Source organism: Lacerta agilis, chromosome Z, assembly GCF_009819535.1.
Source record: "Lacerta agilis isolate rLacAgi1 chromosome Z, rLacAgi1.pri, whole genome shotgun sequence".
Classification (NCBI taxonomy): domain Eukaryota; kingdom Metazoa; phylum Chordata; class Lepidosauria; order Squamata; family Lacertidae; genus Lacerta; species Lacerta agilis.
This window is the reverse complement of record NC_046331.1, coordinates 38,269,208-38,295,638: the sequence shown is the minus strand read 5'-3', so window position 1 is coordinate 38,295,638 and position 26,431 is coordinate 38,269,208. Positions and strand designations below refer to the sequence as shown.

The window sequence follows — 26,431 nt, the reverse complement described above, 5'->3', positions numbered from 1 at the left end:
GCCTGATGCTAGAGCCATAGTGCAGAAACCTGTGATGGTAGCCTTCGCTCACATGCACCCCCCCCTATATTTCTGACCAATTTCTCCTCTGCACTGCATCACATCCCTCACCAACCCCCTTCATTGCCACAAAGGGGCTTGCTAGGAAGTGGTTTGGATTAAAGGTTCTACACGAGGCTTTTACATCCTGCCTAGTCTCTACTGCAGATGAGACAGAAACGTCTGCTTTTCTTCGGGGAATTGCCAGCAAGTGACAAACCAAGTGGCTACAACTGAAAGAGGACCACCAGGTTGGATTTGGGGTGGAGGCTGTTTTAGATTAAGCCTAAAATAAACCATCCGGAATAAACTACGGTATATAGCCTTATGGTCTTGCAAGCACAAAACAAGGTGAATGCACCTTATGCAGTATTTAGGAAGGTTAACAAGACTTTGGTCCACCCCCCCCCCATGGTTCTGTTAGGTAACTCTAGATCTGAATCTATATTGGGGTGTGTGTGTGCGTGTGTGTGCGCGCGCCCTAGATGTTAATGTGCATTACTTCCCTTATTTTGAAATGTGGGAAGATAGCCCTGCTGCAAAAAATAATAATTTCTGCCAGGCATTTATTTATTTTTTTTGGCCCAGCCCTTTAAATCCTCATTCCAACTGAAACAAGCCAAAGTGCACATAATTTGCATTTGCATTGTACCATGCTCCTGGTCCTGACCCCACCCCGTTATTTCCTCCATTAACCCTGCTGTATGGGGATCCTTTGCAGATGATCTCAGTGGAGACAGACAGTCAGTGACCAGACAGCGGTGACCAGAGGAGAAATGACTGCTGGGAGGAGCACAGAGAGAAGGAATGCCATGGCGCATCTGCATCAGCACAACCAGATACCTTCACCTGCCCCAGCTGAAACAAAACATGTCTCTCCCACGTCGGTCTCTACAGCCACAGCAGGCGCTGTAACGCTCCATCAGTTTGACTTCACCCCCAAAGGCCCACTCTTCCATTGTCTCCCAAGACAGACGGAAACCAATAACAACAAAATGCTGCATTTAGTATCACATTTTATTTTATTAAAGATAGGATAGGAAGAAAAGTTAATACATCATACTTAGTTATTTTATATTTCTATTAAAAGTGAAAACCTAAAGAAGGGGGGGGGGAATCAATATCCAGAATTAAAATATCCATAAGATATTTTAACTAAACTGAGAAAGTACACAATATTTCAAAATCAAAATTCAAATTTCCTCTTCTTTTGAACATCTCTGGCAAAAAATGTGTCAGTATACCCCCCCCCCCCACAGAAAACTAGGGTCTCCAAAGGCCATGAAACTATTACATCACTCTTCGGCCACATACATCACTCTTCGGCCACATACACTTTGTTAAGAAAGACTTCAACTTTGTCTTCCCCCAAAGAGCAGACATCCAGGATACAGATGAGAGGTTTTCTCCTCAGCCCACCACCTAGTATGCAAACACAAAGATATGGAGTTAGTACTAAAAAACAACAGTTGCTTTCTTGTTACATTTCCAGGAGTATCATCAATGTTTCACCCAGAACAGGTAATAAAGCAGAATGGGGAAGGCAGAGAATCATTCCCTCCTGCTTCCAACACGATGGCAAAGGAAAATACTCTTGCAGAAAACCAATCCCCTGTGCCTAAAGTAGGGAACAAAAACATCTGGATGAATCCTCCTCATCCAGATTACTCAACAGCATGGACAAAGTCTTCAGAATTTCAGCTCATTTCAGTGTTTGGCCAATAACTAACTAACTAACTAACTAACTAGGAAGAAAAGGGGGAAATTTCACTCTTATTTGGAATTACCGTATTAACTCAGTGTGAAGCAAAAGAAAGAAAGAAATAGCAACTGTTTCCATTTCAGAAGACCATTTTAACACCGGAGTTTAGGGTGTTATCTAACGACCACCAGCATATCTGTTGGCTTCTAGTTTCTGAAGATAAAAATTCTAAGATTGACACAATAAACAATGCTTCCAGTTCCTTCTTGTTCCATATATCTGGGAAGACAACACGACACAAGGAAAGCTGGCACTAATACACAGAAAAGCATAATTCGCAATCTTCTATTAGGTCAAATATTCAAAACCAGTTCCTTTGCAGACACAATTATGCAAGCAAACACTTGCAAAGAAATATGCTCACTGAGGCATTTGTGCACTTTATTGCTTACTGTAATTATTTACAGTTGCCAATTAGCAAATGGTTGGAATTAAGAAGAGCCACCATTTAACAGGGTTGCGATCTCTTCAGGGAAGAAGATGTGCACCTAGATGTATACTGTTTAACACTGCAACAAGGCTAGTCAAACCGTACTAGATAACAAGCAGTCCAGGAGGCAATTCTAAAGTAAAGGTTTTGCATTAAGGTCTGTTATGTGGCAAACCTTCATTTACAACTACGCTTGCTTATTTGGGGGCATGTAAGCAAACCATCAATATCATCTAGAAGTTCTTACGAGAAAGTCCACGAGCAGTCTTCTGCTGACTTGAGGTGTGAGGCAACTCCAGCGTAGAACAGTGCATGCCCGCTGCTTGAAGTAAATCTGAATTCTCAGAGTAACACACAGGCAGGAGGGCGACATCTATAGCTGTGTCATAATCCAATCCTGTACAAAAGATGGATATATTTTGTTACCATCAGCTAGCATAATGAACTACCAGTATTCAGTTGTCTTTCACAATCATTTCAGCACAGGGAAATCTCTCATCCAAATACTAGTGTCTACTAGTATAATGGCAACCTGTCAAAGAGTTGCACCAAAGACTTCAAACATAAACATCAGAATCCTGATTCGCAGCGGCCCACACATTTTCCTGAAAACATAAAAAAACCCACCACTTCTATTGCTTTCCTCAGTAATCTACTGTTTGGCTATATATTTGATTCCCCCCAACATACAACATTAATCATTGTGTAGGTAGATACTGCAGATACATAGATGATACAGAGGTATAGATTGATCTGTTCATCTCCCCCATAGTTGCCTCTTAAACAAGTCCAATTTAGGTTGAGATGTGACTTAGTTCTGGCTCATGCTCCAAGACCTGGTGACCCAACATACTGACTATTCACACAAAGTTTCATCAATATGCTCTTCCATCTACATACTTTAATACCCTCACAGGTTTTCTTTGAACTATTTCCAACAATATCCTTCTAGGACCAAACAAAGTTCCCTGAATGATATACTACTGGTGTCAAGTGAAGTGATAATCTCTCTCCCCCTCCACCCTGCTTCAAGACTTGGAAATTGCGCTCTTATTAATATAAGGCAAGACTGCATTGCTCTTCCACCCCACCCCACCCTATCCATATTCCAAGCTCTTTAAAAACACACAAACCTTAATACTCAATTTAAGATCAACACCTGTATTGAACATGCTGCCATCTAGTCAGATATTCTGCGGGTGGCACTGTGGTCTAAACCACAGAGCCCAGGGGTTGCCAATCGGAAGGTCGGCAGTTTGAATCCCCGCGACGGGGTGAGCTCCCATTGCTCGATCCCTGCTCCTGCCCACCTAGCAGTTCAAAAGCACGTCAAAGTGCAAGTAGATAAATAGGTACCGCTCCAGTGGGAAGATAAATGGCATTTCCGTGCGCTGCTCTGGTTTGCCAGAAGTGGCTTAGTCATGCTGGCCACATGACGCGGAAGCTGTACGCTGGCTCCCTCGGCCAGTAAAGTGAGATGAGCACCGCAAGCCCAGAGTCGTCTGTGACTGGACCTAATGGTCAGGGGTCCCTTTACCTTTACCTTTACCTTTCCTCCCCACATCTTTGCACCGTTCTGCATTTGCTATGATTTTGAAATTGTAATCTATACAAAATCATTCCACTAAAATGCAGGGCTGGTTTTTTTGTTTTTTTTTTTGGAAATGCAGAGGATATTAATTATGTAGTCAAGAAGCAAGTGCTGCAAGTTTGAGAAAGGCATACTATGGCTGCTGTCCAAACAGGATTTTTTTTGGGGGGGGGGCTCCCACAGACTTTTCTGCATCCTAATATCATTTCTCCCTCATTTGCCTTTTAAGATCAGACCTCTAAGATTAAGCCTAATCTTAGGCTTATTGCCGAAAATCTCCTGAGTTCCAGCAATTACTTACCATATACAGTATGGGAGGCCTGCTATTTGAAGAACACAAATCCACACACAGACCTCGAATGTGTAGAAGTAAAAGCAGGTTCTTTGGATCCTAGACTATTCCCCTTACAGTTGCTCTATTTATTCTTCATTAACTGTGTTTTTATATCCCATCTTTTCTCCCTGCTCTGTCCATTTTATCCCCAAAACAAACCTGAGGAGTACGTTACACTGTGAGATAAACACCAGTCCGAGACCACCAAGTGAAGTTTGAACCCAGATACCTCCCAACTCTGACCTCTTGCTTTCTCTAACAAAAAAACCAACCACACCTTTAGATACATTATCCATTCCCTCTTAGCTCTGTGCAGCAACCATTATTCTTTCAACACCCAGACAAAACTGTTAACACTTCTCCAGTGGCGTAGCAAGGTCACGTGGTACCCGTTGCGGGAAATTTCTTGTGTGTCCCCCCCACATTGATTTTTTTTATTTTTTATTTTATTTTTTGCCTGCAAAAATGGTTTGACTTTATTTCATATTTTTTTGGGGGGGGGAGCCAGAGTTGTTGAGCCTGCGTGCCCCTGCACTTCCCAATGGGATGCTGAATTTTGTTTTGCAGAGATAGTGGTTACTTACCGACAATAGTCACTTGATAGTATTCATAAGGACAGGCATATTCAGTTTGAGCTTCTGCAGTTGGTACATCTTTGTATTTGGATGCTTGGAGATTGTACAGTTGCATGAGAAAATCTGACTTTTCATAATTAAATTTCGAAGGAAAGCTTTCCTGGAAAACGCTGCTGCAATGCAAGTGCTGCTCCAAGCTGTCTTTTATTCCAGCCCAGAAGCTGTTTTCCCAGGAACCTGGTGGACATTTGGGATGCTTCTTTTTGGAAGCTCCTAATATGAAGATAGCAGGTGTGCTGTTAATCTCTATTTACTTCTGTAAAATTACTCTAGATTTTCAATAAAACCCTCCCCAAATTGTGTGCATGTGGAATTAGTACAGCAGCACAGTAGATATAAGCTTTTTATTATATATTTTTAAAAGAAAATAAATACGAAGTAGCATTAGCTAGCGTTTCCTGCACTTTTCAAGTTGTAAACTGTCAGGAAATCCAAGTTCAGCAAAATGATTACTATTCCAGAATGGATTTTTTGTTTATATCACTCAGCTTATTTCACTCTTTTCCATGCACTGCATTTGCCGAGTTTACATGTGTGATAAATGGGAACCCTATTTCATTTTTTTTTTTAATGGAGGCCTCTTCATTTTGTTTTTTCTTTAAAATAAGTAGTTTCCCCTTACTGAAAATTGCTGTATAAAATATAAATCTGAATACAAGCATATTACACTTGTAATCTCTTAAAACTAAATCAATTAATGGTCACTGCTTTTCCATGTAAATATCAATGGAGAGAAAAATATAATTATGAAGCCAAGCACTGTAACAACTTATTCCATGGATACCAGGGATTGGCAACACATCATAAGCCGTGGAATCTAGTCTTAGCTTCAGGAGTGCCAGCCTGTACATCACTAAAAGGGCAGGATTCCTGCATTGCAGGGGGGGGGGGTTGGTCTACATGACCCTTGGGTGCTCTTCTAACTCCTCTATCATTCTATAATTCTATGAAAAGGATCAATCAGCTACTGTGCCTATGGGGTGTCTGCATGCTCATTCTTTTTCTTTTTGCTTCAACTACCAGAGTTTTGCAGCTTGCTCAGTTCTCAAACTATGAATATTCATATTGTCTAAACAATGACATTTCCTCCTCATCTTCTGAAATTGGCCTGTTCGGCCTGGTTATCTGCTCTTGCTACTAGAAAGCTTTGGTCCCTTAGTGTTGCCTCAATACATTAAATGAGACACCTCCAACAATGGACCAAATTAGCACACACATACACACACACCCCGCAATTAAGCCTGAAATGCCATTTTCTCCAAGTTGCACAAACCTGCAGCACACCTATCGTAAGATGCAAATAAACATGTTGGTTGCAAAAGAAAAGGAGTCTTAAGGTGTGCTGCAGCCCTTATCGCCCCTTTGGAAGTGGAGACTGCTGTTGGGAGTTACCGGTAGTTGGTCAGCCATATACTGTACAAAGCACATGGGTTGCAATGATCACACATTATGGATTGTCAGGTATTTTGGGTCTTGAAGGTGGGACAAAGCAAGAAAGTTGCGCAATATAGGAGTAGCAGAAACGAAGCAAAATTGCAACATTCAGATGAAACAAATCCTCCTAGAGTGCTCTGTTTACTTGTTAATTCATATGCTCCAGTGGTTAGGTGAACCAATTAGTATGCAACATTGTTTAGGGTATATAAAACGTCAGTGGTAAATTTAAATAAATTATTTGCATTGGTATCTTCCCCTTAAACTGCTGGACTTAAATCGTCTGTCCTACATGCCAGTCCTTCTACTTTCTGGCAGGCGCTGGTATTTGTTTGTTTGTTTGTTTGTTTGTTAAACCAGCTGCTTTGTACACTAGAATTAAAATCTAGGGTTCCATAATGGGGCAGCAGCACTGGCCAGTAGGAAACGTAGAAGATCCAAGCAAGATCATCACGTATGCAATTTAGCTACCGGTAACTGAAATCACCTTGCTATTCACAATAACAAGGTAAGACCTTGTAACATAAGAGGTTGCAGATGGACCTCAGGAAGGAAGATTCACTGCAATTAAAATGAAAGGTTTGGTTGAAGCAGCAAGGTTATCCCTCCTCCTCCATCTCCATTTAGCACTAGGGTCCTATGCCAGGCTTAAAAACCAACACTTTAGCTAGAATTTTACTAACTAAACAACATATAACATTACTGTAAAAGGTTAGGAAGGCATATTAAGTTTGCCAAGGCTGCTTATTTTAATGTAAAATGCTGGCGCTCATATAGGTTTCAAAGAATAAGACACATACTTCTAGTTCTCCTGCGCTTCTTTCGCACTGGAGCACTTGTTTCTGCAGCCGATGCATCCTGCTCATCTTCATCCGACCTATAAAAACCAAGAGTAGAGTTGCCATTGGGGGATTATAGGGCTGTTTGGCCATATTGCCAGAAATCACCATTTCGACACATAGAACTCTCAGGTTGCGGCATTTTATTTTTACTGACTAAGGCAGTGACTTAGGTCACTGGCGGAGGAAGAGGAGTGCGGGGGGAGCGTACTGCCCCCGGCAGGGCGATCCCAGTGGGGTGCCATCGTGGCTCCCCCCCCCCCCGCCGCCTGTGCTGGGCGCTATGCCCCTGCAGGAAGACTACTTTCTAGAGCTCTGCTGAGCAATAGCAATTATAATCAAGCTAGCAACTGATGTTTACCGCATTATTGCTAAGCTATGTCTTTGTCAGAATGGACAAGATAGGAGCAGAGAGAAACCTGTTGGAAGCCTGCCTGAGGTGCAGGGAGCTGTACAATGCGCTGCAAGAAGCAATGGAAGCTTTCTAGGCAAAGCTCCAGCATGTGCTGTTGTAAATATGACACAAACACACTTCTCATTGGCAGAGAAGACCAAGGAAGACTCAAGCAACACTTACCATGTTTGAATCTATAGGTAGTCTCTGTTACCTATACTACCCAGGGGAAGACAGCTCAGTAAATCAAACAAGACTCTTCGTTGATTGTTTGTTGTGAAATCATGAATCAGAACTACAAACATGTTTAACTGGTATCTTCAAGAGACAGATTTTAACACCATCTAATCCACTGCCCATTTAAATACACTGTGGTGTCTGAAGCAGAAAGTCTCAGTGTATCTTCCAACACTTTTAGGATGAAGTCAGAGCTTTTCTGGATGGAAGCTTGTCACTATCCCTCTTCCCAGCCTTTTAGGCTGTATTAAGCAATAAGGCTTATTTGTACCACAAAACCCATGGCAGATCTATACCTGTAAAGTCCTATGTACAAACTCCTGGGAGTCTGCCAGCAACACATGACAGACACTTGGGTTCAATGGTTTTATTTCAGCCATGCTCTCCTTAAGAAACAGCAGTATTATATGTTCATGAACTAAGCAGGACTGCAGTGTTAAAGCACAGAGTTGCCTTTGCTTTTAAGGAAAGGCGGAATGGTGACAGCAGTCTTCTTCTGTAAAAAGCTAGAACTGAAACACAAAAGCCTCCTGAGAGCAGAAAGAAAATCATTAGAATTCTTTCCCATTTCTTTTTTTAAGATCGCATTTAGGAGGCAAATTCCTGAGCTTTGGATGTTCAGTTAAAAAGGAAAAATCCAATGAAATCACAAAATTACTGAGAATTTGCCACTTGTGCTATTTTCTTGCTTGCTGCACTAGTGAAGTATGAATAATCAGGCAGGCAGCATTTTATTTAGTAGGCAGCTTTGGTTTTCTATTGATAAGTTAAGTAGGATCGTATGACACAAAAGGGCACTTTCTGGAGCCACAGCCCTGTCTAGAAGCTATATTGGATTCTGCACATATTCACATGCATCCACAAAACATTCAAAAGTTAGCTCATTGTTAAGAGCCACCTAAAAAGAGGTGAAATAAATCATTTCGAATCCATCAATCAATCATTTAAATGGTCTCTTTGGTATTGCAATCCTGATGTTTTGAACCTTTTCCTGCCCAGATCAAACTACCTCATTTAGCAAGGTCTTTCCCAAATATCTATTAATATCTAACCAGTGAGAACATGGTGCATCTGCTATGGTGCATTTGCAATAGCACAACCAGACACAACTGCCAAAGCAATCACTATAACTCTCCAGTGGTTTGACTTCACCGCCAAAGGAAAACAAACGTCCTGTGTCTCCCAAGACAGAGGGATGCCAACTACGGTATTGCAATGCAAAAGTGATTTCCTTTGCAAATGATAACCTAAGGCATTTTAGAACACTGGTGCAGCTCATTTGAAAAGTACACAATTCTGTGTGCCTAATCTTGCTCAGAGGGAAGTCAACAGAAGCGGGATTGTGGCCTAACACAGACAAATGCCAATAAAAACAGAAAGGGAATTCCATTTTAGAGAAATAGCTCACCCCACAGTCCTATTCTTTCTCTTTGCTCGACACTTTCTGGGTTCTGTAGGTTGCTGTTCGGGTGATAGGGAGGTTTGGGCAGAAGTTCCTGCTGCAGGTTCCTGGCTGACCTGTAGAAAATGAACAACAGGAGGTATCTTGCCTTATTATTCAGAAACAAAGAAATACAGCAACTTCTAGGTAGCCATTCTTCATATATACATGAAAATATATATGAAGTTGTTCCATACATAAATAACCTTTTCTGACACCTGGGGATTTCAGTCCAAGTCATCCCCAGCAGAAAGTAATTCTGAACTTTTTTTCCAGTTCATTATAAATCATTTCCCATTATCCTGTTACCTTTTTAAAATGTCCACCAAATATTAAAGAACGTTCTCTCCACCTCTTTACACTTCCAGCACTTATCTGATTCTGTCTTGTGCATCTTAGCAAGCTTACTTGGAGTTAGAGACCAACTATGAATCATTTTCAAATAGTTCTCTTTCAAAGAGTAAAATGCTGTAAATTTCAAGTCACTTTCCCAAAGTTTCTCCCAGAAATTAAAATCTATGTTGAGCCCTATATCTACTGCCCAGTGTGTCAATTAGGCTTTAACTAGCTTGTCTTTTGTTTCACATTCTAATAACAAGTCATTTTAGACAAAGGTTTATCTTTGTTTTGCAGAAGTTCTTTTTCGAATTGTGAGCGTTGTTCCAAAAAAACTTGTCTATCTAATTTAAACATATCATGTAACTGATGATATTGCAAACAGTCTGTAACGTGGCTCCTTAGGTTTTCCATTGATTTCAATTTGGTTTCCCCCCTGTGAATTGTAGTAATTCCCTATAGATCAAGCGCTTGTCTATCCATATTAACTCTCTTAATAGTAGTAGCCTCGATAGGAGATAACCATAAAGTGTTTTTCTTTCCAGCAGATTTTTATATTTCTCCCAAACTCTATACAGATTATTTCTAAGAATATGGTTCATAAAACGTTTATAATTTTTTACCTTCCCATACCAAAGGCATGCATGCCAGCCAAATTTTAAGTCATGACCCTCTAGATCTACGATGTCTGCATTATCCAATGTAATCCATTCTTTTAATGAACACAAACAGGCTGCCTCATAATACATTTGCAGATCTGGCGGAACAAAGCCTCCTCTTTCTTTTATATCTATCATAATTTTATGTTTAATTATTGGCTCCCCCCCCCCTGCCAGATAAATTTAGAAATATCCTTTTCCATTCTTTAAAGCAGCCTGAATTGTTTACAATTGGGATTGATTGGAATAAAAACTGCATCCTGGGCAATAATTTTAATGGCTGAAATTCTACCCAGCAGGGAAAGCTTCATTCTCTCCCATATCTCCAACTCTTTCTTAACCTCTTTCCACAATTTAATATATTTATTTTCAAAGAAATTGAGATTTTTTACTTTCTGCCAGATTCCCAGATATCTGACTTTTAAAATATATTTTCAAACCAGACATCTTTTCTAACAATTTTTTCTACTGATCATCCATGTTTTTAACCAACATGCTTGTTTTATCTGAATTTATTTTAAAACCTGCCAACTCTCCAAACAATTTGATTTCTTCTAATGTTTTGGGAATGCTCTCCAAAGGTTGTTCCAATGTCAACACCACATCATCAGCAAATGCCCTTAGTTTATAGACTCTATGTCCCACCTCAATACCTTTAATTTTCCTATTTCTCCTTATATTCTGAAGCAATATTTCTAATGTCATAATAAACAGCAATGGAGATAAGGGACAACCTTGTCTCGTTCCTTTTTCTATTTGGCATTTGTCTAAAAGAACATTGTTTATTAAAATATTTGCAGTACAGATGGCTTTAATTACCTGTTTCCATTTTCTCTAATACCTTACTCATAAATGACCATGAAATATTATCAAAGGCTTTCTCTGCATCTTAAAAGATTAGTGTGGCCTGTTTTTCATTTTTTACCTCCAAATACTCTATTAGGCTAATTACATTTCTTATATTGTCCTTCAAAGATATATCTATATATTTTAAACCCCAATCTAGATTCAACTCCAGTATCAGAACCATAAGGATTAGTTTATAGGATATATACAGTCTTTCAAATATGATCTACTAAATTAATTGTTCTACCTACCCCCCCCCCCACATTTAGTTTCTCAATTCATTTCCACTGCTTTTTTCACATGTAGAAAGCTTTAAATATCAGTTTGAATACTCTTTTTCTTAAAAAATGGAACATCCACATTAAACCTTTAAAAACCTAAACTATGCCTTTCAAACTCTATTTCTTCTTTAAAAATGAAAAACATGTAAAACATAGTATCTAAATACTTATACTGTTAATTCTCAAGCACCATACCTGTTCTGGTGTCCCGACTGAGGCATCAGAAGATATCTTGGTGCAGTCGATATATTTTATAGCACCAATTATCCCCTGAATAGCAATGCGTTTGTGCTCCCTGTAATGCAGTTTTTCAATCTCCTCCCCAATTTCATCGACGGTTTTCAACACTTGTTCAACTGCAAAATAATAATAATAATAATCCCTTGAAACTTAGCTTTGAACAGAAATGCATCCAATCCACCACACAGTGAACCACTATAACTAAAATGTATTAACTGGATGTTGATTGGCATTTGAATAATTGTATTAATTGGGAATTAATTGAAATTGTTATAAATTGGTACAGATAAACCTCTGATTGATTTTCATTACTGGCCACCCTTAGACTACAAATAGTCTCCACTGCTCGCCCACTATTTCAGCACTGCAAGTCCTTGGTACATGTGATATGTGGGGGAACTTGTGGTCAGAAGTGTGTGTTCATCTTAATCTTGTACTGGAATAATTTCATTTTACTGACTCACATATATATTATTGAATTCTACCCCACATTGTGGGGACTTTCAGGTGCACACACATATATATATATGTAAAGAGCTTTGTCTAAAATCTTTGTCTAAAAACCCTTTGTCTATGTAGAAATCTTTGTCTAAAAACCCTACTAACTGGCTTGCTCTGATAGTTCAATATTTTTCTTCTTTGTCAATAAACTTCCCAAACAAATCCCCCATTCCTCCTCTACCTTTTGGTTTAGTTTAGTGTATGACAGTTACTGGTATAGTTTGTTGTTTGGCATTGTGATCATTTACTAAAAAGTACAAATAAATGAATAAAGCTGCACAGAAATATTTCGTTTAATAACATGACTATTGCCAAGTGGCAAGCATGACTGAATGAAAATGCAGAGTAAAACACATCACCTGAAGCAGTTTTACAGTACTTCAGAAAAGTGTCTGGAGCTGGTGGCAAAGGATAATATCCGCCAATGGAAGTTTCCTTCAGATGAGAATGTTCTTCCTGAGTTCTCATCCACTGAGCAATGCTTTTTACTCTGGCTTCTTTTTCATAGGGCTGGCCTTTGTGCCACTCTGTTAAGAAAAACAAAAAAGGCTGTGAAAAGCCTAATAAAAGTATCAAAATATTAAATTAAATATTAAATATTAAAGCAAGATACAGTCCAACCACCAGTCTGTGAGATAGCTCAGCCAGTAGAGCATGAGACTCTTAATTTTAAGGTTGTGGCTTCAAGCCCCACTTGAAGATTCCTGAATTGCAGGGGGTTGGACTAGATGACCCTTGTGATCCCTTCCAACTCTACAGTTCTATGATTCTATGAAGTTATCATAGTGCACCATTTCACCAGAGATTTAATATTCTTCTGTAACTTCTCTGTGACCCTATGGCTTTATTTCCAAAATCAGAGATGCAGTACTCTTGCTAGAATCCCACAGATACAGACCCAACCCTAGACCAGGCTTCCTCAACCTCGGCCCTCCAGATGTTTTTGGCCTACAACTCCCATGAACCCTAGCTAGCAGGACCAATGGTCAGGGATGGGGGGAATTGTAATCTCAAAACATCTGGAGGGCCGAGGTTGAGGAAGCCTTTAGAGCAGAACTCCGACCCCCAAAAAATTACAATAAAAAAATGAAAAAACAAAATGGCTGAAGCCCAAAGGTAAAAGGGGAACAAAAATATGTGGTTAAGATGTACATGAGCCCTTGAAGGCGGCTGTTACAAATTGCATGTATTAATTATGAAATTAGGGTTTATTTACCTGAAATAAACATTTGACTTTGATCAGTAGTTTGCAGGTAAGATGTAGTGGAGCCATTCTCTGCAATCTGTCGGATCACCTTCATGTGTGTACATACGAGATGTGACACTGGAGATGGAGACAGGTTGCATCATTTTCTTTCATAAATGTTGTTTCATTACGTTTATTTATTTCACACATACTATTCAGTCTTTATGTATGTTTGGAACTATCAGGTTTTAAAGCAAAAGAAACAAATGACAGCATTTTTATTGTTATTTAATTATTACATTTGCACTTCCTACAATTCCTAGCTCAACCTAACTCAAACTTTTGTTCGACCAAGCAGTTAAAACTATGTGACTTGGTTGCCGTTCTCACAAACAGCAGAGGAGGAGAAAAAAACCAGTTACTGCTGAAAATAGCTCTCTGTATAGAAAATAAGATGCCAGAGGTGTTCTAGTCTAAGCATCTTGCAGATGCGAGAGTGTTTTTGTGCAGCAATAGTATCTGCAGAGATAGTATTCCAGCACATGAGCCCTTACCTGCAGTTTCAAATAGTACTCACCAGATCCTGGTTTACTCCAAGAGAACTAGGTAGCTGTGGTGGATGATTACAGATTTATTGTGGGCTTTGCAGAAGCATTTGCGTGTTGAGGTCCCCAACCACCCTCCAGTAAAATAACTCATACCAGAAACATTAATTTTGGTTTGGGTTTTTGGGATAAATTTTGGCCACAACTTTATTAAAATACAAGATATGTGAGTGGTTGCGTAGGCATTGGTTTAGACTATCTGACCCACTGGAGACAGAACTGACGACTGTCAGTAAGGGAAAGCATTTTTGGGGAGAGAATAGGAGCCGGGGGATCAGACACAACGACTCTCCCCAAATGCTCCCAGGGGCAGCATTGGAGGGGCAGACACAGCCAATCATTACCCCTCCAGCGATGAACACGAAAACCAATGCCTAACCGCCAACCTTACAAGTTGTGACTAGTTGCTACACAGTAGGCGAAAACCAGAAGGCACCAGCCAATCAGCCAACTGGAAAAATTCCTACCAGGCCCCTGCACCAACGGCAGACGACCCCATGACAGGCATAGCAAGGTCAACGCAGAGGCCTAAAACAAGGGAGGGGAGGGCGGGCGATCCGTTGCAAGCAGCAAAGAGAAATAATACCGGGCGTGCCAAGGATTTTAATCCAGTAACTGTCCATCAACCAAAATTGCAACGTTAATTTCTCCCCAACAACAAATAATGCCCCAATCAAAACAGCGACTACCTTTGAACCAACCCACACTGGAAGGGTGGATTTTCTGGCCCCTACCGCAACCCGTGCTCTCTATGAAGGAGAACACGCATTATCTGTCCTCTGTAGGGAGCCATATCCAGTAGGCCTATTCAGTCTACTCAGAGCAGGCAGTGAAATGAAGGAACATGACTAACTTAGGTCCATTAATTTCAATGGATCTACTCTGACTAGAACTTAATTGACCCAGGATGTTGGACTACGTGAACCCTTGGTCTGTTGCAATATTGCTCAGGCCCAAGCCTACACATCTTCTTCGACATTTAACTTGCTATTTATTTTTTGAAAGGTCAAAAGTCTTGCTAAATTCCCAAATCCTGCTGCACACCTAAACATAACTCTTTGGATTATAATTTAAGGCCATAAAATTTACACCAAAGGGTTTAAGCCACTCATTTATAAATGCTAGAGCAGGGGTCCCCAAACTAAGGCCTGGGGGCTGGATGTGGCCCAATTGCCTTCTAAATCTGGCCCGCGGACGGTCTGGGAATCAGCGTGTTTTTACATAAGTGGAATGTGTCCTTTTATTTAAAATGCATCTCTGGGTTATTTGTGGAGCCTGCCTGGTGTTTTTACATGAGTAGAATGCATCTCTGGGTTATTTGTGGGGCATAGGAATTTGTTCATTCCCCCCCTCCAAAAAAAAAATATAGTCCGGCCCCCTACAGGGTCTGAGGGACAGTGGACCGGCCCACTGCTGAAAAAGTTTGCTGACCCCTGTGCTAGAGAGTACTTCATATACAGGTGAAACTCAAAAAATTAGAATATCGTGGAAAGGTTCATTTCTTTCAGTAATTCAACTTAAAAGGTGAAACTAATACATGAGATAGACTCATGACATGCAAAGCGAGATATGTAAAGCCTTTATTTGTTATAATTATGATGTTTATGGCATACAGCTGATGAGAACTCCAAATTCACAATTTCAGCTTTGGGGTTTTCATCAGCTGTACACCATAATCATCACAATTATAACAAGCAAAGGCTTGACATATCTCACTTTGCATGTCATGAGTCTATCTCATATATTAAACTCCAGTAGCTAATGAAAACAATTGCTTACATGAATGGACTTTTCTACGATATTCTAATTTTCGAGTTTCACCGTATAGCTCTCCCTTCAGAAACAATGGAGAAAATATATATAAACCTGCCTGAGCACCATCACATGCAAAGATGGCGCTAATTTCAGTTCCTCATTTCTACTATTCTGCCAGGGACTTTAGAAGGAGCTGCAATGGTATTAACTGCCAATACCCAAAATTAAAGCAAACTTTTAAGAAAAAAGGTATAACAAGATTTGGGGTGGAGAGAAATGCAGGTGTATTTAAAAAAACAAAACGCAAATACTTGGGTGAATTTTCTCAAATATGTCAGGCTGAGATGAAGAAAACAATTGCAGAATGAAAGTCTGATCTGAGGTTCCATCAGCGACCATCACCCAACGATGGATCAAAAAGTCTTCTCTGTGCTCTGTAAGGACAACAGAAATGTTAAAACATTTTAAGAAAGTGTTTTTGAATTAATTGTTAATTAGCACAAAAATATTTAAAAATAACCTGTAGTTCTTGTGCGCTCTGTCCTTCCCACAAATTTCACAAGCCCAACTACATCGCAGTCGTCAATGTATGGTGTGACAGGCAGCTTGGATCTGTAATACGGAAAGGTACGAGTGATATTTGTAGCACACAGTAATCTCCCATGTTTATGAACACGATGCTCCATCTCTCCAGTTAACCTGAATCTGGACAGGTTGTTGAAGGTGTTGGACAGGTATCTGAAAACAATGGCTACATAGGAGCCAATAAACTGAGCCTAAATCCTGATCAGACAGAAGTGCTGTGGGTAAGCAGTTCCCGTATCTAGGAATTAGGTGAACAACATGACCGCACTCCATCTGGAGGAACACGTTCATAGTCTGGAAGTGCTCCAGATTCCAATGGGTCACCAGATTCCCAAGCATTATGGAGTGATGATGACCAATATATGTACGTTGCTTCATCAGCTATGACTTTTCCTGGACTGGCGAAACCTAGCCTCAGTTGTCCATGCTTGAGTGACCTCCCATCTGGATTATTATAGTCCCCATTAATTTATAATCCCCATCAATTTATTTAAATCTTTATAACACCATTCATCCAAAGATCACAGGGTGGTTCACATCATAAAAATGCAAATTGGGAACACAAAATACATCATAATAAAACAAAAATGAACCAATAACCCCCTCTTCCACAAAAACATTTTTAAAGCCATAGAATGCTAATCAGCCAAAGGCCTGATGAAGAGAGATGTTTTCTCCTGGCGCCTAAAGATATGTAATGAAGATGCCACGTGAGCCTTCCTGGGAAGAGCATCCCACAAATGAGAAGCCACCACAGAAAAGACCCATTCTCATGCTGCCAACCTCCAGACCATTGGTGGAAGAGGCACACAAACATGAATAGTGATATCTTTCCTGAAAGGCATGAGGGCTTTGGTCCAGTCTTGAGAGTTCTTGTGGATCAGGGCCACCAGCTCAGGGGTCTGTCCTTTAAGACATCCTGGAAACCACAGCTAGTGCACAGTGCAGTGCCTAGATTGCTGCAGCCTGACAAGGCCAAGTGTAAGTAGTCCTGCAGGTGATGCGCTAGCTAACAGTGAGCTACTGTGCCCAACTCACAGTGTCAGTACTAGCATGCAATGCCCTAACCAGCTTGGGATCAAAGTACCTGGAAGAATGCCATTCCTGTTGCCAATGGGCTACATATGGCTGATTACAGGGCCTTCTTGGTGGCAGCTCCCCATTTGTTGAATGCCTTCCCTGTTTGAGTCTCCTTCACTAATGGCATTCAATTTTATTTTTTATTTTTTAAAAAAATCCTATTAAACAAGGCATTTGATGTTTGCAAGATACTGTTCATGAGAAGCCTGAAATGAATATCCATAAGGGTCATGTTGAACTTTTAAAACACTATTAAAACTTTCAAATGTTTTTATTTACCGTATTTTTTCGTGTATAAGACACCCCCATGTACAAGACGAGCCCTATTTTTTTGAACCCTGAATTAAGAAATAAATATTTCTTGAGCTGTTGAGCCGCCAGTCCCTCACTTGCCCACCCGCTCGCCACATCCAATCACACCCCACACTGCATTCACTACCCGTGTATAAGATGACCCCCCCCCATTTTTGCCTACAAAATTTTAGCAGAAAAAAAGCCTTATACTGTACACAGGAAAATATGGTATTTAGCTTTTAATTGTATTGCTCTTCTGCCTTGTTTGCTGCTACTTTGGGAGCAAAAGCAGAATAGAAATGCAATTATAAATAGAAAATGACAAATGACAAAGCTTCCCCCCCCGTTACTTTCCCCCTCCCTCCTCCTTCCCCCTTTTGTTATATTATTGATTCCTGCCTTGTATATTGCTACAACACATTGTCTCCAAAAAAGAGAACATAAAAAGCCTAACCTGGTTACAAAGCGAAAATTTAATTTGGGAAGTCTCCACCTTGACTTGATATCACCATTTGGTATTACTATCAATGTGGGCCTTTGCCCACATTTGACAGTTAGTTCTAGAAGAAGAAGAAGAAGAAATTAACTGTGAGAACACACATTGAACAACTGAGATCCTGCCTGCCTAAGTAACATAGTTCTACTACTCCTGTATGTATAACAAACACTGTTATCCCCCAGACTCAATTCTTTGGGTAGCACAAGGGATTTAAAATCAGATAGAGTGCCACTATGTTTGGAGCTTTTCTGGACAATCTTCTCACTGACAAACTATTCAACAACTGCATCCCTCAGTTTTGCCTTCCAAGATCAACCATAAATAAATAATGAGAGTGGTTATATCAAAGGGAAGAAGCCTGAATCCTTAATGGCAGAAATTCAAAATACAGGCTGAATAGCGTTTGAAGATTGAAGACAGAGAATTGTTAGACTGGAATTTCTTCAAAAGAGCTTCAGTGTTAAAAATGTTTTCCCCCCCCCCTCCCTTCAATGGAGTAACAGAAGGTTAAGAATCTAGCTAACACCCAAGAATGGTTCCGTATTGTAAATATTTATGGAGTTCTCTAGATTAAGAGGAGGGACCAAGTATTTTGTTTTATGCAGCTAGTGGGACTTAACAATGAGCAGTTGAAAAGACAGTGTCAGGGCTACCAACCTAGTGTCTTTTACTAAATGGGGGGGGGGGTCTTCCCAGCGTGAGCTGCAAAGCCCTAATATCTATTTCTGAATCGATACAGGTATCTGAAATATCAACTGAAATAGTTATGCATAAACTTCACTTAGTCTTAGCAACACAGTACCAAGGCAGACGCAAGGTTTCACTTTCGATATTACTCTTTAACCAAGTGAGCTAAGCAGTGCTTTTCAAGTTACACAAAGAGTATGATCTCACAACAGGAGAGGGGAACCTGTGGCCCTCCAGATTTGTTGATCTGTTGTTTATGTGGTGTTATAAAATAATGACATTTTAAAGTGAACTTTGAAACAAAATTACATGCTGATTACAAAATTGCATTCCAAAAATATCTATAAATTTGGGAGATTTCATGAGCTTTCTATGAATGCAGTGAGTGGGAAGGTCAACTCCTCTGTCAGAAATTGTCATTATTTAACTTACATTGTTCCTTGTTAATTTCATTTGGCCTTTCTCCCTCTCCCCTATATTATTTGTTATCTCTTCATGATTACACAGACTTATTTAAGATATGTAAAAAGAAGAAGCTTTGTTTCATCAATCCACTGAGAATACGTTTGTAAAAATATTAATAAATGTCTTAAATTGACAAATTGTGACATGCAATTCTCAACAGTTTTCACACTTCTCTTTCCTCCTAGCCTGAAGAAACATCTCACTTTCTACCCAATGCATTATATATACATATGTAAAGCAAAATAATTTGAAGCTAATTGTACCGGTTACAAATGGCATGATGGGGTATCAAAGACTTTTGTGGATTTAAGGAACAACAACTGAAAGTTACTATTACACAGCAGATGAAAAGTGTGGTTGACTTGGGACAACAAGGAATTTCATCTTTTAACACTTTTTTGGGGGACGACGACACCAAAATGATTTTTTTAAAAAAGATTTTTTACACCTTAGTTCTGCAGCCAATGAAGTAAAATTTTACTTTCTGTTCTAGGGGCAGTAATGCTGTGGGTTTTTTTTTTTAAAAAAAACACAACAACAACGATAGTGCTATTTTTTCCTCAAAGTGACCAATGTATCCCCTTCATGACCTAGGTATAGATTTCAATCTGCCTTAATACAGTTATAATCAATGAACAGCCATATACTTTCAAATGGTCAGTAAAACTAAACGTATGTTGCCACCTTCTGCAAAACAACAAAACAACAAAACAACAAAAACAAAACAACAACAAAACCCCACATTGTTGAACAACAATTAATATTCAAAATACTTAACCTATTGAGAACGATTTCTTCATGCCAATGGCTCCAAGAGTTGGCTGTGTTTTAAAAGGGTGACTTCTTTTAACACCATAGTTTTCAAGAAACAGCACAGTGCCAACCTCCAAACTGTTGTACCATTCACAACACAAGTCGTTCCACAGCACCATGGCCATAGAACCGGTATGATCAGCCACTCTGAAGGATGCCTGAAAGAGATTGAGAACATGAGCCACAAGCTTTCAGCAACACTGTGGAAGAGCGAAAAGTACTGTTGAACTGCTCTTTCAAAATGCCTGTGGCTAATCTGTACTTTTCTGACGGCATGCTCCTCCTCAGTTTGTCAGCTGTGTATAAGGTGCTGCATAGGAACAGAAGCAATGCTCCCCCCATTCAGAAGGCTTAAAGTCTAAGGTGGCAACCCTATGAACATCTGCGTGGTAGCAAACCCCATTCAATGGGACTTGTATGTGGGCCCAAGTTCTGTGCAGCAGTGCGGAAGCAGTCAAAATAATGGCACACAAAAAACGGAGTTGGATTAAATTAGGCTGCAACTTTATTGCACCAGGATTGGCACATGGTCAACCAGCTTGCTGGCTGGCTCAATAAGCTGCCATGGGACACCCTGGGCAAACTATTATTGAGGTGCACCATGGTGTGAACTGTTTCTGGAAGAGATAGGTAGCCATGTTGGTCTACCACAGTCAAAACAAAATAAAAAATAAAAAAATCTTTCCAGTAGCACCTTAGAGACCAACTAAGTTTGTTCTTGGTATGAGCTTTCGTGTGCATGCACACTCCTTCAGATACAGTCACACATGCACACGAAAGCTCATACCAAGAACAAACTTAGTTGGTCTCTAAGGTGCTACTGGAAGAGCTCATCTAGTCCCTGGCAGGGGGCATCATGGCCTGTCAGCCCTCGACTGGGCTTCTGAACAGATAGCACCACACTCCAATATCTCTTATGGGGGTCTTCCACTGGGCTGGGACAGGGTGCCCCCTCTACTAAGGGTCCAGCCCAATGCCTCATCCACCATGTGAAAGTTGTGACAGTTGCTATGAGGTAGAAGAAAGCCCATAGGACCCAGCCAGTAAATGTGAGGACAAAATTCCTCTTTGGGGCCTGCATTCAGCAACTGACCTCCAACTATAGCAATGCACTTACACACAAAAATTCAAACAGTGTGAGAACAACACAAACGGTGAGCATGCCTATTATATGCATGGGTGGAAAATAGAGGCAAAGACTATAGAGGGGAGGTTGGGAAAGCCTGCCTTGGATGCTCCTAAAGTATCTCTTACAACTCACTCTACAGTTATATGAAGCAGAACAGATTTGGAAGTGTTCACTTCCAGCCATCTCTGGAGTCTCTCTCCTCCCACCCACCCCCCAGGAGGCCAGCAATAATTTATTCCCAGCTCTCCAGGAAGACCCTGCCCACACTCCAGCCTGACTGCAAAGTGCACAAAGCACTCTGCATCATACCTTTCTGAGTAAGCTGAGAACGGCACATTCTGAACAAATGAACAACAGAGCTGGGAGGCAGCACTGCAAATCTAAACATGGAAGTTACATAGAAACCAACGGGGCTTACTTTTGAGAATTGTTAAACTGACTTCTACAAAAATAACAAACCCAAACCTGCACAAAAAAATGCAAGACAAACTAGGGGACAACCAAATACCCTGGCTAACACACCACCAACTGCACGCCTTCTTAAACAACCCAGCAGCAACGGCAGCAGTGATTAGGCCTTTGACCACTTCCAAAAACCTTCTCCTGACAGCAGAGGGACATGGCAAGGGCATGGTACCCACAATATATAAAACACTGCTCCATAATCCTACAATCCCCCCATCTCAATAAAAAACAAATGGGAGCATGACATAGGTTACAAAATAAACCTACCCAATGGACTAAACTGTGGTCTAAACCAGGGTTTTTCAACCTTTTTTGGGCAAAGGCACACTTGTTTCATGAAAAAAAATCACGAGGCACACCACCATTAGAAAATGTTTAAAAATGTTTAAAAATTTAACTCTGTGCCTATATTGACTATATATAAAGTAATTTTTCAATTTTTCCCACGGCACACCAGGCAACATCTCGCGGCACACTAGTGTGCCGCGGAACAATGGTTGAAAAACACTGGTCTAAACCACCCTTTAAATCCATCTCAGCAAAAAGAAAGGAACTCACATTGAAACTTATCTATAGATGATATCTAACACCACAGAAGCTGGAGCTGATACACCCAGGAACCTCACCAAAATGCTGGGGAGGCTGCCGTTCTACAGGCACATACCTCCACGTGTTTGTTCCAAAATACAACCCTTTTGGGCATCAATCCTACAAGAAACATGCAAAATAACAAAACAGTTACTAGAAACCACTCCAGAACTGGCCCTACTGAATAACACATACTCACACCACAAAGAACTCATAAGCTACCTACTTCCAGCATCCAGGAGTATCATAATTAGACACAGGAGAGACTTGTCAGGAATGAACATGGGCCACTGGTACTAAACCTTATGGAAAACAGCCCTACTAGGAAAAAAAACTACAACCAAACTGAAACTAGCACAGGAGAAATAAAAGCGGCTTTCTTCCCTCTGGTGTTGCTGCCCTTTATTACACACGCAGCCCAACAACAAGAACCCACTGACAGCATACAAATCAATATGACTAACTTGACCCAACAACACCCACCCCCAAAACAGATCTCGCTGCAGCCAACTGAAGGGAACCAGCCACGCCATGCCTCCCCCCCCAATCTCTTTCACTGCCAACAAAAACCAATATATGAATAGAAATAGAACCTACCCAAACAATGACACAAAAACCTTCTACATTTACTATGTAGAAGAATCAACGTTTACTACCCCCTCTTCTTCCCTCCCTCTTTTCTCCCCCAAATTCATACTGTCTATATAACATCCATGTCTCACATTGAAAATGAACGAACTGTTTGAAAGAACTCTTTGAACTGAAAGCAGAGACGCTGCATGTGCTTTTGTAACCCAAGAAAATATTTAATAAAAACATTTTTTAAAAAAACCACCATAGAATTGTAGAGTGGGAAGAGACCCTATTCCAATGCAGGAATGGTGTATAAGCTAAGGCTAACAGGTGAAAATAGGAAGGGAAAACAGGTTAGAGAGTTATGGCTTCATAAAGTTGTAGCAAATAAAGTGATGTGTAAAACTGGTAGCAGAAAGCTTAACATATGGCTTGGTAATAATAATAATAATAATAATAATAATAATAATAATAATAATTCCTGCTGCTTAGCAATCGGAAGGTGAGAAGAAAGGCAACACAATAGGAAGCAAGGTTTTTTTCCAGCCACTGGAAACAATGGGAGAGGGGGGGCAAGGAAAAATGGCTTCTGAAAGATGAGTTTTTGTGCTATAGGCAAGAGTAACGTAAAATCACAGAATCATAGAACTGAAGAGTTGGAAGAGATCACAAGGGTCATCTAGTCCAACCCCCTGTAATGCAGGAATCTTTTGTCCATGGGAAAAAAACCATCATTAAAAGGGGTTAAATAAATAAATAATGTAAGTGATTTGGTCATGGAGAACCATGTAGGGCATGTTGTTTCAACAGAGTTAAGAACACTTTTAATAACTTCCGTTAGCAGTGGCATCATGATTCAGCATTATGAAATTTTGAAAAGCCTTTGAAAGTCTTTTTTGTGTGCTCAGGATATTGAAGAAAGGCTAATCAGAGTAAAGTTCCACAAAAATCAAGCTGTTATTTCACAGGTAAATTGTAAATTAGTACAATATGTATTAGCAACATGGTATATTCACCAATAGAACTGTTTCCATTTCTACCTATATCAAAGCAACAAGATACTCTCAAGATACAGTCAATGAAGTAAACAAGGAGATACATTTAACTCAGTTCATTTTGGTTAAAAAACCAAAAACAAAGCTTGAACTATGTTAACACAAACTACAATTCCAACAAGAACTATTGTATATATTTCATATATACTTATAGTACAACATACAAATACTGAACATATTACAATACCATTTACAATTGTATTTCGTTATGGCTGTTATTTAGAGGAAGGATTCAGAAATAAGAATTAAGGTTTTTATCAGCATAGCAGGATCAATGCCAGATTTAACTGGACACACAACAAGACGTAAGCATGTTAAGATCTGTAGATAGCCTACCTGGTACGGCTTATCAACAGCCAGAGTGGACTTTCCGTAGTACTGAAGTCTCCCCTTGTGGGTTATTTTAATGATAATAGGATGGGTGCCAATTTTAATCTTATTGCCTATTTTGTGGCCAAATTCTTTCTGCAAATCATGCAATGTTTTAATCGCAGAGTCTAGGAAAACAACAAGAGATTCAAAAGTGTATAGGTGACATAGTTGGATTCATCAGCACTGCCACCACTACAAAACATATTGCGGCAAACAGATAAGTTACAAATAACCAAGCACTGCTGATCTTAAAAACTGGTCCTGCCAAGTTGGCTATCCCTAACGGTTGCTCTGGTGCTGTCTCAGAAGAACACAGCCCTTTGTATGCACTGTTTTAAGAATTACAAGGTGTCATAAATAATACGAATGAAGTGTACAAGGTAAACAAAAATGCACAAGTACATAAACCACATGTTTGAAATGGCGCAGGAGAGCATCTTGACTCTTAATGTCCCCAACTATTTCTCTTTGGAAGGAAATATATTCGGGGGGGGCGGACCCTTAGAAATCCTTCAAATCCTATCCTAAGGGTACATTTTGTGTTTGAATTAGGTGGGCACCGTGAACTGGATTCATGAACTAAGCTAAGGTATTCACCATCTCAAAAGAATGACCCAGGTGGACCCAGAAAATGCAATCCGCAAACATTATCAGCTATCATGACAGACAAGCCACAAACTCAAATTTCTTTGGAGGTGGTCTTTGGCTAAAGGACACTAACACCCATAATATGTGTATCCCTTACCTATTCAATGCCTAGGACAGAAAAGCTGTACTGTAAGCCACCCATAGTGGCTGGGGAAACCCAGCCAGATCATTAGGGTATAAATAATATAATTATAATAAAATTATTAAAAGCATCCTCTCTCAGGTTTGGGGCCTGGTGCAGTGACGCACAACACAAAAACATACCTAAATAGCCACCACGTTGGACCAAAATATACCTGAATAAGACAACACCAAACATATTCCCTCAAATTCAGCTTGTGGGCTTCTCCTGCAAACCAGGCTCTCAAGCCAGAATCTGAATGCTCACATAAAGCCAAACCATAGATTGTCAGTACTTAAGTCTAAGAGACAAATCTATTGAACCCAGTAACAACAGCGGCATATCCCAGACTATCCTATCCATCTACCTTAGTCCCATGCTTCCAACATCACTATTGATGACCAACCCTGCAGCAGTCAACTCACCATCCACCAAGTCATTTTGTGAAGCCTTTTTCTCCAGCCATATGTCCCCGTACGGATCTTCATTATTCCACAGTGGAAGATAATATTTCCAGCTTCCAGTCAGCGGCATATGCGACTTCATCATGTACTCAGGAAGTTCTAGTCCTAGGGCAGCATCAAATCTACTGGCCGCGCCAACAACTTCAATCTGTTCTATGCACATAACCCAGCTATTAATCTTCTTAAAGAAAGCGCACGAAGCCTCTGTGATTTTCACCCGCAGGCCACAGCGAAGGGCATTTGTGTGCACCAAGCGGCTCAACTCAGGGGCCAGAAAGCACCTCTCCCGATACACACCGTCGGAGATAGTCACATCATAGAAGTATTGGAAGCCAGTACGCTTGGGTACCTTGGTGAGGGAAGAGGCACGAGTGCGCTCCTCGCTGGTTGAAAAATTGGGACTGGGCGCCTCGTTGGTGGCACCGGCAGAAGTGGTCGCCTGGCTGGTGGAAGGACCAGGAGTAGCAGAAGGATCAGGAGTGGTCACTTCTCTGGAGGAAGAGGTACGCGTGGATACCCTGCTAACAGAAAAGTAGCTGGCGCGTGTCTTCTTGGTGGTATCCTTCAGGTACCTCTCCAGGGATAACACGGTCACCGGCTGAGGAGCTGCGAAGGTGAGCACTTGGTTGGAAACCCAGATAGCTCGGCAGCACGCCGTTTGTATCCAAGAGTCCCGACCCGTCTCGTTTCCCATGTTCCTCCACCGTTTGCGTCTTTGGTAAGGATTGCTATCAAGCCATAGCTCCAGCATATCTGCTTCTTCCCCTCTTGCAGTGGGTCTTTCGGACGCGTGTGACCCCATTCACAGACTCTCTGGCCCGCCACACACAGACCCAACGGCTGCCAAGTCAACTTTAGTCAAGTAAGGCGGAGAAGGAAGCTGCCGATGTATTTGCAGGTCCAAGAGCGCAAGGAGAGAATAACTTTTTTCCCCTCCGATTTTGAGAGTGAGCGGGATTCACGGGGAAAAAAAAACAAAACAAATTTGCATGGGACGCTGTCCAATGAGCTTGCTCGAGGCGGAGTTTCTGTGATGCTGAAGGGGATG

General features: G+C 40.6%; 1 protein-coding gene across 1 annotated transcript; it reads right to left on the bottom strand.

The window, feature by feature from the left end:
• Positions 1-1,354: 1,354 nt before the first annotated feature.
• RADX (RPA1 related single stranded DNA binding protein, X-linked) lies at positions 1,355-26,185 on the bottom strand. The gene is made up of 14 exons (XM_033138274.1): positions 25,345-26,185; positions 24,115-24,275; positions 19,934-20,126; positions 17,959-18,064; positions 16,066-16,157; positions 15,857-15,979; positions 13,216-13,323; positions 12,359-12,526; positions 11,454-11,614; positions 9,104-9,213; positions 7,026-7,102; positions 4,741-5,004; positions 2,479-2,628; positions 1,355-1,461 (listed from the first exon to the last, which is right to left on the bottom strand). Exons 1-14 carry the CDS (start codon positions 26,183-26,185, stop codon positions 1,355-1,357), a joined length of 2,661 nt encoding a protein of 886 aa, XP_032994165.1.
• Positions 26,186-26,431: the final 246 nt, after the last annotated feature.

Coding starts and splice junctions, on each gene's coding strand:
- RADX (XM_033138274.1), bottom strand. CDS start 26,185: ATGGGGTCACACGCGTCCGAAAGACCCACTGCAAGAGGGGAAGAAGCA. Junction 24,276..25,344: donor ACAAAATGACTTGGTGGATG/GTGAGTTGACTG, acceptor TTGTTTTCCTAG/ACTCTGCGATTAAAACATTG. Junction 1,462..2,478: donor GACTGCTCGTGGACTTTCTC/GTAAGAACTTCT, acceptor TTTGCATACTAG/GTGGTGGGCTGAGGAGAAAA.